Genomic DNA, 13,891 nt, shown 5'->3' on the forward strand with positions numbered 1-13,891 from the left:
AAGGCATTTCTCATGTACACCCTTAACCGCGACGGAAATGGAGTAAACAATTTCAGGACCTCGCCCGTTGTAACCGCAGTGTAAAATAGGTCTCCACTTTAAGTAACTCAACAACGTGCAGTTGTACCGGGACCAGAGCGTTCCGTTCGTGCAAGTCTAGGTAAGTTTTACCAGTTATTCCTTTGTTCTTGAAAGACGTTGGGAGGTGGAACATGCTTAATTTTGGAATGCACACGGTCCCAGCGTCGTGCAGCGTGTTATTTTGTTGGTCGCGTACGTCCATGTTGTTGTTGCTCTCAGGCATCTCGGCGCTCTTTCCCCCAGCGCGTGTGTGACTTAATACAATGTAGCCCGCGCAATCAACATTGCCAACTTTTGTTGCGATGATTTCGTCGATTGTGATCTGTAGGGTAGGGAGATGCATGTTGGAATGCGAATAAAGGCCATTGTATCGTAGCATTTACAAGGCGAGTCTACAAATATACTGAGTCAGGGAATCCTTTTTTTCTTAGCACAGAAAGTAAGCCGGTAGACTATATGTGAGTCAACAACTGAGCTCTCCGGTTTCTTCCGGTAGAGTCTGTTAAGTATATAAACGGCTTGTTGTCTGATTAGGATAATGTTTAACGATACCAGCTGTCAAGGGTGGACTGACTATGATGTAACCAGTGATCCCAAAGTTCCCGTTATAAGTACACTACTATACACACAGTCTAGACATGGCAGCAGGTTTGTAACTTTACTACATGTCTATTTTTGCTACCGGATTTCTGCTTTAATGATGCTTTTTTCATACAGATATGTGTTTTTGTAGCATTATATACAGCTTGCGAATGCTCTTATAACGACGAACACAGGCCACCGCGGCTTTCAGTGTTATCGCGAACTCCTGAGAGTTTACTCTGCACATACCTATATAGCATGCTGAGCTAATTCCCACCTCTCGGAAAGCGCCAAAACTTCTCCCGGTGAAGTGACTTGCTCGTAATGCCTTATAACAAACACTGACAGAGAAGAGTTTTGAGTAGCACTTGTTACACACAGTATATCAGTCCGTCAACTTAGTTTACAATGATTTACCCGACATCTGTACACTCAAAGCAGCCCCTGGAAGATGTGTTGTAGGGGGCTGTATATTCATCGTGTTGAATTAGATCACCGCATTGGACATATGAACAGTTGCAATCAAAGCACAACTAATATATATATACATATATTTTTTTTATTATTATCGAGAACTTATATACTAGCATAGAACACGATTTGAACACTGATTTCACTCATTCGCCTAGAACATACTTCACGCCTTTTCGACATCGTTGAAAACTTTTGACTTCTTCTCTTTGCGTGATTTCGTACTGTATACACGCTCTTGCTTTAACCGTCGTTTTGGGAATTGGCCTTGTGAGTATTGACCTGGCAGTTCCATATTGGTTGACGACTGATATACGAATGTCTGTTTTGACACATAAATACAACATAGTCAAAAGATAAAAAAAACATAGGTTACTCAGTTATGTTTAAAAATGATAAGTAAAGAAAACAATAATATCATCCATACAGTTTTAAGTTGGTGTATGAGTACTAGCTCTCTTTCCATGATTATGTATGACCCTAAATCATCAAAATCATTCTAACTATATAGTATATCATATTAGATTTGAAATTTGAAAACATGATGTATTGTTCATGAGGATGTACATAAAATGACCTGTTCAGATCAGATAACATTCTTCTAAAATATGCCAAAACATACATTGTGTATGAATGTTGCTGAAAAGTTCATTTATTAGGCAATTAATTAATTATTTAGGCCTTTCTAAAAAAAATACTGCACTTTTATGACAGCAGACAGATTTGTAGGTAGATGTAATAGCCGCACCCCGGGCTCTAAAAACTTTTTTCCTGGTTAAAATTGGCAGCCATGTCAGAAAAGGCTGTGTTGGAATGGGGTTCGTCTTTTCGCATTTTTCGAAGTGAAGGTTTTTGCGCTGTCTTTTGTGGCCTATTCTGCTGATGAAATGAAATGTCTATTAATACCATTGTATCACCCTTTACGCAAATGTATATATGTTCTCGGGTCCATCCTGGACATATTGCCAGCGAGAAGGTAATGGCGATGCTTATCAGTGGTGTAATTATGATCGGCTTTTAATTCCAGAATTACTCCGGCTTACTGCCACGAAGCGGGGACGAGGAGTGTCGGGGATATACACCATGTCGGCAACAGCGGAGAATGGTCAGCCCGAAGATCCAGAGGAAGATTGTCCCGCAAAGTGCCGGAAGTTTCTTCAAGCCATCTATAGTATATTTGCATCAAACTTTGGTCTCCTTCTCTTATTAATCGCATACACGTGCGCAGGCGCAGCTCTGTTTGCAACTCTAGAATCACCCCATGAACAAAGCCTTAAAGAGAAAATCAAAGAAGAACGAGAGAATATTGTCCGAGTATTGATGAACTTAACCTTGGAGTTCGACTCACTGCAGGTCAACCAGACCAACTGGACGGATGTTACCCGAGAAACCTTGGTTAAATATGAGAGTATCATTTACGAGGCGTACAAAGACGGCATGATCAGCCACTCCACTGATAACATATGGAGTTTTTACGGCGCTCTATTCTTCTGTGGTACGGTGTATACAAGTATTGGTAAGTATAAGTCACCTTATTATGTAGAAAATTCTTTTTGATACGTACTTTCCTCTGACAATAGAAACACATGGCGTAATGATCTATTTCTTCAGAGCAAGAGATGTAAAATTCGACACTAAAAAAGAAAGGACACTGGTAAAATTCGTACAGAAAGGTCACCCAGGTCACGGTAAGAAGGCAGCAAGTGATGACTGAATAAACAAAAGCTCTGTCTCAGGTTTTCTTTCTATTAATACTTAATACGTATGCACTCTGTGTACATGCCTGGGAGGACAGCCCCGTGTATCGCTCTCGTTGCCAAGGTTAAAGTTGACCACTGTTGAAAGTGATGTAATGCAAGCGCTTAAGGGCGCATGTGCTGTGAGGAGCATGTCGTGCTGTTGTAGACCAAGCTACTATCCACTATAAAACCTTTCTGATTCTAAATATTGAACTTGCCTCGTGGCTTTCAGATCAGCATGCAGGCTGGTGTAAAAAGGCATAAGAAATATGATTCCTAGGTTCTAACTGCCATAGAGCCCTTGTACTTTACCAATACTCGACATATCACTGTGTGTGAGCGTATACAAACACTGGTACATGAACTAATAACGGTAAATTATAGTAGATAAATGTTTAAGAAAGTGAATTGTTTTTCGTCTAATTCAGCAATGTGCAACAACCACAATGTGCAATATCATAACGTCATCTATTTATCTATTTGATTGATATTTACCAACGTAAACTTATGAACTGTTTACTTATATGACGGCACTGGGTCATGTTTGTTGGTGGAGGAAATCAGAGCGCCCGCAGTACACAACCGTTCTTTGACAACCGTACCTGTCAAACCCCCTGACTTCAAACCGCTGCCGAAACAGTGAAATTTGAATACACAGCCTCATTGGTGAAATGCCGACAGCCACAACAGGGGCCGGTCGTTCAAAAGTGTATTAGGCTTAAAGTTGTATTTACTTTAGCTCAGACTATTTTGTGCCATTTTTTGTATATTAGGATGAGACTGGTATTAAGAATTAAGTTCAACTTTTGATACACTTTCGAATAACCGAACCCGGCGTTTTGATAGTCGGGGCAGGCAAGGACCTTAAAGCCACTTGTCATGAAAGCTATTCATACTCTACTGTAAAGATAAAGTTTTGATGAACGACGTTTTGATTGGCAGCTGTGATTGTAATTGTCGCATCTAGTGTATACTAGGTTTATGGAATGATTTAACTGAGGCGTAATACTAAATAGTATCCATTTGATGATTTGTGGAATGATGACATGATAAATTCCCGCGATTGAGATAAAGAAGGGCCGATCATCAGCTTTATCCAGCAAACAATACTGTGTATCTGGTTTGTAGGCTATATGCCAAGTTAAGCCTCATTCGTCCACCATGTAACAGTCAGTATGGGATGATGAATCGTGGACTTTATTCAATGGACAATTTAATCAGGAAGGCTGCCTAGAACGGCGCGGAATATGCGTAATGGTAAGGAAAATAAAGGTGATTACTTCGCTGTTCCAGGATGACGAGGATTTATACAGTCCACGTCAACTAAGTCGGCTAAAATCGACATTCACTCGTGAAGGAATTACCAGCAGCAGGGGAAACGTTTACATACTTTACCTGTGGTGCACAGAATCGAATGTGTAAAATGTCAATAGCTCATAAGCGATTTTGTCGGTGTTATTCGCAGGGCTATAATCATTATAAACAAAGCCGCCCAGGTTAATGTGTACTAGTTTCATCACCTGTGTGACAATGATCATTACAGAACTGATACTCAAGTATACATTACATTTACTGTATGTGTGACATACATATCAAACCCATATATCAAATAAATTTCACTTTATATGTCTCTTTATTTCCCTAGCTCAATGATGCGTCATGTATTTCCGCAGTATATTGTACACGAGGAGTTTAGTTAGCCTTACTTGATAAAGGGTTCACATACTGTGCCAGACTTTCTGGTGTAGATCTGAAGTAATGAAACAGCAGATCTGAGTAACACAAAAGAGCGACGTGCTTAGGCACTGCTTAGGGACGCTTGAACACAGGTGCTGAAAATAGAGAAATATTGGATAACTCCATGAGTGCCTGGTATTCCAGATGCCAAAAATCCCTTCAAATAGGACTGGACAGATAGCTGGTATTAAATACGAACTGCGTTTTTGTGTTGTTATTTGCTCCCGAGAACCTAACACGTTGTTCATTAATATTTCTTCAAAAGCTGATAAAAAGATTATTAATGAAATCAAGACGGACAATGAATAGCCGCTGTGGCCATGTTTTCATGGACAATTCAGACACGCATTTTTCCTAAAAGGGATTTTGAGGACTTCATAATATCTGTCTTACAGTTCCCAACTCGATTACAAGAATGGAAATGTTACTGTGATAGCGCTGCCGCTGGTGATAACCACACATTGACATTATGTACCTGTCACGGTAATCAAGCTAAATTACAGTAAAATACCACGGCCCAATTACACGATAGGATCGCACACAGGCCACTTTTAACATTCATCGCTCATAACTGTAACCCCGATGAAAGCCTCTGGTAGTGAGGTTTCTCCCAACGATAAACTAAGTGTCAGCTGCCTTTACAGAATGCTACTGAATCTTTGCATCCAACAACCTTGGGTTTTTTACGCCTGTCTTATCTCTTAGAAGGTTACCCTCGTATAAGATTGGGGTTTATTTTTATTTATTTTTTTTTTTTTGCCCTCCAAGTTGTACTTGCACATGGCCAAACGTTGCGTAATGACGTCCCATTTTCCATGCATTCTGATGTTCATGCTGTTAACCAAATGTCAAATCCTCCTTACTGAAGTACAGGCTAACAAATGATTATCCGTGCTATTGGTTATCTTCCTGAACGAATACTATTCTATCGCCCTGCTATTTACGCATAGCGAAGCAGTATTATTCTATACGATTCTTCGAGAAACTGTGAAACATAACAAAACATATATATAACCTACCACATTTATAAACCCAAATGCCACATGCATAAGAGCCTAAAACCTAAAATAATCTTTAGCTTAAGAATCGTTTTAACCTAACACATTTCTTCATTTGTTTGCATGAGGTTTAACATTGCTTTTAATATGCTTTGTTTAATATTTCGATCATATCTCATCTACGGTCCGCAAACCAGCGTTTATAACATGTTGGTAGATTTTCTACCGGCACCCACTTTTTTTGCTCACAAGTATAAACATGGCTCCCATTTATAGGTCACTGTCTTCTACATTAATGCTTTCTTGTATAGTTTTGACAAGACATTAGCTCTGTTACCACCTGTTAACATACAGTATCACGTTCGGAATGTCCTGGAGTTATATCCTATATACCGTGCTCTGACCATCGCCTATATCCTGCATGTCCACAAATTGTGAAACGTTATGAGGAATAAAGCCGTTTTAAAGTCGTACAGGGTCCTGGTATATCTTCCACTATCTATTTCACTGTCTTTAGGTTCACGAGCGCATTCATTTTCCTTACTATTTATGTAGTAAATTTGTCAATTCAACCTCAAAAATATATAACTTTCGCGTGGTGCAATGTCATACCGCCCCATCCATCCTGCACTTTTCTCTACAACATTTTAAAAAATCAACATAGCCTGACCACAATTTTTTGAGTTGTGGTTGCTGGAAGTGAAGTCACAGCATTTTGTTACCTTGGTAACCTCCAGCGGGGGTGGGGGGGGGGGTGAATAACACTGGCAAAAAAGTTTTTAGATCTATCCAAAACAGACAAAATTCTGATATCTTTTTACGAGTTGCAAACTAACAGTGCAGAAATTTATAAGTGCATCAAAAACCTAAAACGCAGCGTAATGACCCAGGAGTCTAACACCAATGCGGTCGCTGTGAGTTCAAGTCCAGCTCATGCTGGCTTCCTCTTTGGCCGTACGTGGGAAGGTCTTGCAGCAACCTGCGGATGATCGTGGGTTTTCCCCGGGTTCTGCCCGGTTTCCACCCACTATAATGCTGGCCGCCGTCGTATAAGTGAAATATTATTGAGTACGGCGTAGAACACCAATCAAATAAATAAATAAATAAAAACCTAAAATGCCTGTATTATTCAATCGGTGCTCCTTGACTCTTCAGTTTGGAGGCAAATCTTGGATCCATTTGCCTGAATTGCGCATGTGTAACTAGTAGATCTACTTTAAAATGTCACAGTTTTCGTAAATGATAAACATAAGGCTTCAGGTTACAATATAATTAAAGACGTCCCGGATAGAGGATAAAACCAGAGTAGCGACGACAGTGTGATAGCTGGCAAATGTTCACACGTAACCGGTGAAATACGGCCTCTGGTCAATTTACCTCAGGTCAGATTTTAGTCTAAATGTCCATGTAAATGCTTAAATATTCCCCCACCCCTCGTCCCCTAGCACCATGGCTCAAGGAGAATTAGTTGAAGAAAAAAATGTCTTCATCAGTGATGTTGATTGCAATTCATTAGACGTCACTGGTCTTGAAATAAGCAAAATGCTGTGTTGTCATTACATTTAATATACAATAAAATTAAAACAAGATAAATGTCTACATTGGTTAATATCGCATTTCTCATTAGACTTTCATTATTACACTTTTATTATTACACTGACCTTTGATCCACATTATTTTTCATGTCTTAGGATTCAGATATTTTCTATATGATAACCATAATATATTGCAGAATAACTCACTCGAGCCTTTCTCGTCTCGTGTGATCTCTGTCGCCTGAATAGCATTTATTCTATTCATTCTTCATCATTCCCCTGTTTCCTTAATCTCCAGGCTGAAAAATGAAAACAGAGATATGTCCTAACTCTTTAGCATTAATGAAAAGGGAACGTAAACTGCTAGAACAGGTATACATTCTGTGGGAGTGATAATGTCATACTAGTACCCTACAAAACGTCTGAGGTTCTACCCTTGCCCGGACTGGTATGTTCTTCAGTGTGAAAGATGTTTCGGTGGCTGAGCAGACGAAGCCCTGAATAATAAAAAAAAGTGCTGAAAACAAAAATCCGTAGAAAATTCTTCTAAAACAAGAGTTGTTCTCGTCGATCTTCTTGGTATGGTTCTTGTAAAATTAAGGTAATGTATACAGGAAACTAAGAATATGATCCGGTACAGTAATTTCATTTTAAAAAATCAGTAATTATACTTTTTCTCGATGTAAGACACAATAAAATGTCAAGGAACATTTGTGGGTTATCTTCATCTGTGCTGAAGCAACGGTATGCCTTTAACAAATCATGGTCATAACTAACTACAAGCTACCTACTACCGCTCTCTTGTTACTCTAAGTTGCCTTCTTCGTGGAATGCTGTGACTGAGGTGGTGGAAGTCAGGATGGGAGAGGCGAAAGAGTGAGGGAGGGAGTGGGGCATTGCAGTGCCTGTGTGGTTTCTCACGTCTTCATCAGCAGATAAGAGCTGCCACTGTAGCACACAAATCAGAAACCTACGACTTCAACCCACTTTGTTTTGTGAGAAAACCAACTGGAGATATCTTCTAAGATAAAGAAGGTTATCTTTATTTGTGTTCAGCAAAGCACCTGGTTAGAGTTCCTAAAATCCACGGCTTTAGCGCCAAAACATATTTAGAATGTATGTGATGAAATGCTCCCGGCCAAGAGTTCATCTAAACTCGTCATCGGTGACTGGATCGGACAGGATTCCTTCTGTTGAACTCTTTTTGTCATGGCTTTCCTTGTTTTACAGATTTTAGTGAATAATGTTTGTCTTGTTTTATTTATTTATTTATTTATTTAATTATGTATTTAGGTTTTTTTTTTTGCTTCTTCTCTTTTTCCCCAGGCACATTAATAAAGTCGCAAGAGATGTATGTAGTGTCCCATCTTATGAGGGGTAAACTGAATTTTTATGGCTATTTCTTATCGAAAGAAAGAGTATTTTCAATTTAAATGAAGGAATACAAATCTGATATGCCACGATCTGACAGCTCGATGGATGTGCTATTTAAATAACACCGCTAAACATGTATTTATCCTTTTTCCGTCTTCCACGCAATAATTCATGAGTGCTGTTGATTCTGATGTTAAACTCCGTTGCTTCAGATATAGATGTATACAGCAATTTAATCCTTTTGTTATTACTGTGTTATTAGTTACTTATCATGATTTGCGGTCCACGTGATTAATCACATGATTAATATGATTTTTCGGTTGTAAGTCGGAAAAATTCCTGAGCCTGTTTTCCCACTCTTTTGGTTTGGCTTTGTTTCACCTTCACTTCTGTGAGCTATGTTCAGTGTTTATCATAACCACAGATCTTTTACCAGACTGTGAATAGCCAGTAGTGAACAATGGTTAAACAGGAATGTTGTGATAGACTAAATCCATGGCTACTGGCGCACATATGGTAAACATGTTTTTCGTTTTTCACGCAGCGTAAATCGGATTATTCTCTAAAGAACAGATATGCACTTGCTTAAAAGAGGAAAAATAACACGACAATATTCACCATAGCATTACGCACATTGTTGACCCAGTCCTACGGTTGGTCCCTGACTTTTTTCTAAACGTTTTAGACAAGGTCTAGCAGATAAGCCAATATGTCTATAGGACATATGTCAGAATTCGCATGTATAACTACTCCTTCCATTCTAAATAGATACGATATATTTTTCCTGCATTTAAAATTCCATACCTGTGATGATAATATGATGTTATGAACCTAATGTTTGATCCTTAGTTTGGGTAACAAACGAATCATGAAAAAATCTATGTTCAATTATTATACGTATTATTAAACTTTTTTTATCTCTCTCTAACACATGATTTTGTGTAGGCCCTAGATTAAAACTAAATGTTTTTATATATTTATAACTTCAATCCCTGAATTCTACCTTTCGGAATAATTTTAATTAATTTTAATTATATACTTGGTATATATATATACTTGGTATATATATATATATATATATATATATATATATATATATATATATATATATATATATATATATATATATATATATATATATATATATATGTACAACATTTAACGCTACTCTGATACTCTGATTGTACCGTATTCCTCAAATGCTTTTCACTCATATAATGAGTGCTTCGGATGATGCTTCGAGACTACCATGATGGCCCTTTCCAGGGCCAGCCATATTAGTTCACAAGGCACAAAGAGTGCTCTCCCTAAAATATGTGCACAATATGACTGGTTAATTAAAGCCTATCAGTACATTGGTATTCATATAAGCTTTTAGTCTGAATAATGATGTAAACCTGATGGCATCACTGTTAATTTAGCCTTTATATTACTGGATTTTGTATATGTATTGTACCAAGACATCCTTTTGAAATGTATCATCAGTTTTGTTCATTGGCTCCATTTTGGTGAACAAAAAACCTATGCGAAATGAATCGTAGCAAAGACGAGAGCATTTTTAACTGCGTGCGAAGTTGTCAGATTCTACGCTCACTTGACTGTTCCAGAACCTCTAATATTAAGTATGCGTTTGAAGACCAGACGTGGTATGTTCGCATACCAGGGTTTCAGTACCGGACTTGTGAGGCCTTCTGTCGGGAAACATAGGCGGTAAATGATTTATATGCATTTACAAGATACTTTCCCTGCAAGGTTTCAATCATTATATGGCCTCCTATCATGCAGTGTTTACAGGATATGGTTTGTTACCAACAACATGCAGTTTTCTGGAAACAGCTCTGTCAGACAGCCCTTCTATCATGGTTACATAGGGAATTCTGTCAATTGTTTATGTAAGGTAGAGAAAGTAATACATCATGTAAAAATGCCAATACTGTCACATCATGATACTGATACACCCCATGTGTCAAGATTAAAGATGCTCCTGATCTACAAGACTTGGAAAACATAAACAGCCATTTCCATGCCAAGGACTGTAATTGGATATGGACATTATGGTGTGGTATGAAAAGATACTAATGAGACAAACGACGGCAGAATGATTTGTCTTGAACCTATTTCTAATCAGCTGGCTCAACAATACATTTCATTTCGAAAGTTGGATCAAGTGTCTTAATTTTGTCCAGTTGCTTGAGTCAGGAAATTTATGTAATGAAAGCGTTCTTATCATCTTCCGTCACCCATTCTAGCAGATGCAACAAAAAATAGATAATAATTTGCAGCCTACAATTATATACTTGGTATCTGAATGTCTGTTTAGACGCAATGCACACATTGCTTAACGTGCGTTATTATTTTTACTTGAGCAGTCCGCCGTCTTATAAGTGAGATATTCTGGGGTACGAAATAAAACACCAATCAAATGAATAAATGAATTACTTGAGTAGGTGTTGAATAAGGGAAATTGACTACCATATTGTTCTTCATGATATATGAATAACGTTTTTTAAGACATCTTTCCTTGTTGTAACGGAGATGACGAGGGTTGAAGTTGGTGCAATGATCTTATAGCTCATTAAAATAATGCCTCATGTTTTCAAACATGTAAGCACGCCTAGTGTGCTCACATTTGTCCTCATTTCCTTTCGAGCTGTTTCAAAAGAATATGTGTGCGTGTAGAGGGATATGTTAATCTTCACGATGTAGCTGAAACATTTCTAATTTGGCATTGAACAATATTTATTCATTTATTCAGAAATATTTGTTATTATATGGCATGAGGGTGAAGACGGGTGTTATAAGCGAAAGTAACCATGAGGTGTTGTGAAATGTAATGTTAACTACATTATCTTTGTGGATGCTCTTAACCAGTGTAGGCCTACGGTAAAACTAGCCTCAGAATCACGCTGTGTCGTTTGGCTGATCGATTGATTTATTGGAGTATTATATTTCAATGGCTGTAGTACTAGCAGAGAGAAGACCGCATAACCACACCAATGTACCCTAAATTGCAATTAAAATACATAGCATAATTAATTGCCGCTGTCGCTGCCGATGCATCAACTCGCATGGTGTCATATGGTGTCAATTATGTATTTTATATTTGTATTAATGTAAAGAATTATTGTATGGCTTTATGTTTATATCCATATGTGAATGAATTATGCATGTACATATGTTATTAAATTTCATATGGGTGTCTACTATGTATTTTATATTGTATTAAGGTAAAGAATTATTGTATGTTCATATGTGGGTATACACATACGAGTTAATTTTGTATTTTTATATACTAATATGGTCTTATTTTTAACAGAGATGTAGGAATAAGTGTGTATTACTTGTCATGCTAGATGCGTAAGATTTATTAGTTACATTGTGGAAACCAGTGCAAACTGCAGGCTTCGCCTTAACTTGAGTTTTGTCTAACAATCAGTAGTCCTATGGTTACCATGTCCAGTCAGACGCTGATTGGGGATTAGGTCACCATAGGGAACACAACACAAGTGTAACTTGAAGGAACACGTGGTAGTTGACAACAGTTTCTGTGTCTTTATAAGGACAGCCAGCAGTGAGCACTTCACTCACAAACTGGACTGTTGAATAAGTAGATCTAACGGTCAACACGGTGCTTTCCCTTCAGATTATTATACAGAACACAACATAGCATCATGAATCAGTTAGGATCAATGCTGCTAAACAGCTGGTCTAACCCTCACTTTCATCTGATATGTTTGAGCAAGTGCTAGCTGTGGGTGTATGTACATGTTGTCAGGAGGAAATGGGGGGGGGGGGGATGCACCGGGATGTTAATAATTCTGCCTCGTGTATGATATGCCAATGCTAATATTATTTTCGCTGCTGGCTTAATAAAGCGGTTACGTATTTACAAATAGCACCCCTTGTATTCTGACCCCGAAGGCACTCAGATCTTGTGTTGCCATTTTTCATGCCATTCATACTATATAGTGTTCGACGAAAAAAAAAAACTTAAACATCGATAGATAAAAAGATCTAATTGGATTTTTATCTGTTTACAAAGATCACAACAGCTTTTTAGGAAAGCTGATGGCTGGATGTACTCGTCGATTTCTGATGGAGTTCTATGTCTCATCGGTTGTTACAATACGAAATAGATGGCACCACAACAGGGTGCAGCCGGCTACGACCACAGCTGCTTTAGGAACAAAAGCCCTGCATGTTAACATCAGCTTTCAACATCCGCTCTGATGTATTCTACAGAAGTAACAACATCTGTTACTTGAGTTAGTGTAAGCTATGCCCATTATGGCTGTCACTCGCCTACTGGCGTATTTACATTGGGCACAAACCTGGTTAAACGTAGAGGGCTACATTATCAGTAATATGTATACATAGCGTGCTTTGGGTGAGCACCAAAGATTGGTAAGACGGGAAAGGCGTGTTGTTTCGATGCGAGACATTATATTATTATTATAATTTCATCTTATTTTTAACATGTATCGGTTCTGATTCAGTGAAATCTAGATACCTATCAAGATAATTTCACTAAAAGTGCGAGTAAAATGCATCTTCTGATTTTCGCTTTGTCTAAACGTTCTGTGTGAAGTTGACAGAGCCAGTCGTTATGACAACAAACCTTTCCTCTCTCATCATGCCTTCATAACCATCTGCAGGATGCAAGTAAAGTGTTCTGTCAATACACCGCTTTGTAGAAATAGGAAAGCGTGACGAAGTGCTGTCATCATCGTTAAAGTCTGCTTTGATGAAAAAAGTTGCTTTTATAGAGGCGTGCTGTAATAAACTCTATCGTGCATTATTTACATGGATTTTTAAAAAAAAGATGCACCTTCAGGTCAGTGGAGGTTTATATGCGATGTTGATGTTGCAGAACATGGTGGGATGATTTGTTGAGGTACAAAGACGAGGGAGTATACTCTTGCTGCTAATGCGGTTCTGTATACACTTAATGGTTTTAACTTTGTTGTTAAATGTTTTCTCCTCTTTGTATTTTCATTAAATAACTGTTAACTGCGAGAGCGTGGCGGACTTGTTCCATCCCCTTTGAGTTAAATGTGTACAAAAATGACTAAAGAACATAATTAGACCGACATTTATATATTATATATACTAAATACTGAAGTTACAAGAATCATGGATGGTTGGCAGTGCATGACATGAAATAAATTTAACTGGTTGCTGTAGAGATCTGAACATCCATGATATTCATGAGGCGGTCCTTTAATTTATTTTGATATAAAGAAACAGAGGTGTTAGTTTTAAGTATTCATTCTCGAGGGCTTTCGAATGAGTCAACTATAGAGAGAGAGGTTAGCTCTTGTAAATAGAGATTTAATTTTTGTTTTCGTATATGTTAGACATCTTTATGTCCAAC

General features: G+C 38.0%; 1 protein-coding gene across 4 annotated transcripts in view; it reads left to right on the forward strand.

The window, feature by feature from the left end:
* The window catches only part of LOC135467854 (TWiK family of potassium channels protein 18-like), a 32,030-nt gene that overhangs the window by 13,304 nt on the left and 4,835 nt on the right, over positions 1–13,891 (forward strand). For 2 of the 4 annotated variants that reach the window (XM_064745749.1, XM_064745750.1), the window contains exon 2: positions 2,162–2,650. In XM_064745749.1, coding sequence (XP_064601819.1) covers positions 2,162–2,650 — 489 coding nt within the window. Of the gene's footprint in view, positions 1–84; positions 161–654; positions 730–2,161; positions 2,651–13,891 lie in introns of those variants that run through there. The other 2 variants (XM_064745752.1, XM_064745751.1) reach the window with 2 other exon arrangements.

The sequence above is a fragment of the Liolophura sinensis genome, chromosome 6 (assembly GCF_032854445.1).
Source record: "Liolophura sinensis isolate JHLJ2023 chromosome 6, CUHK_Ljap_v2, whole genome shotgun sequence".
NCBI lineage: Eukaryota > Metazoa > Mollusca > Polyplacophora > Chitonida > Chitonidae > Liolophura > Liolophura sinensis.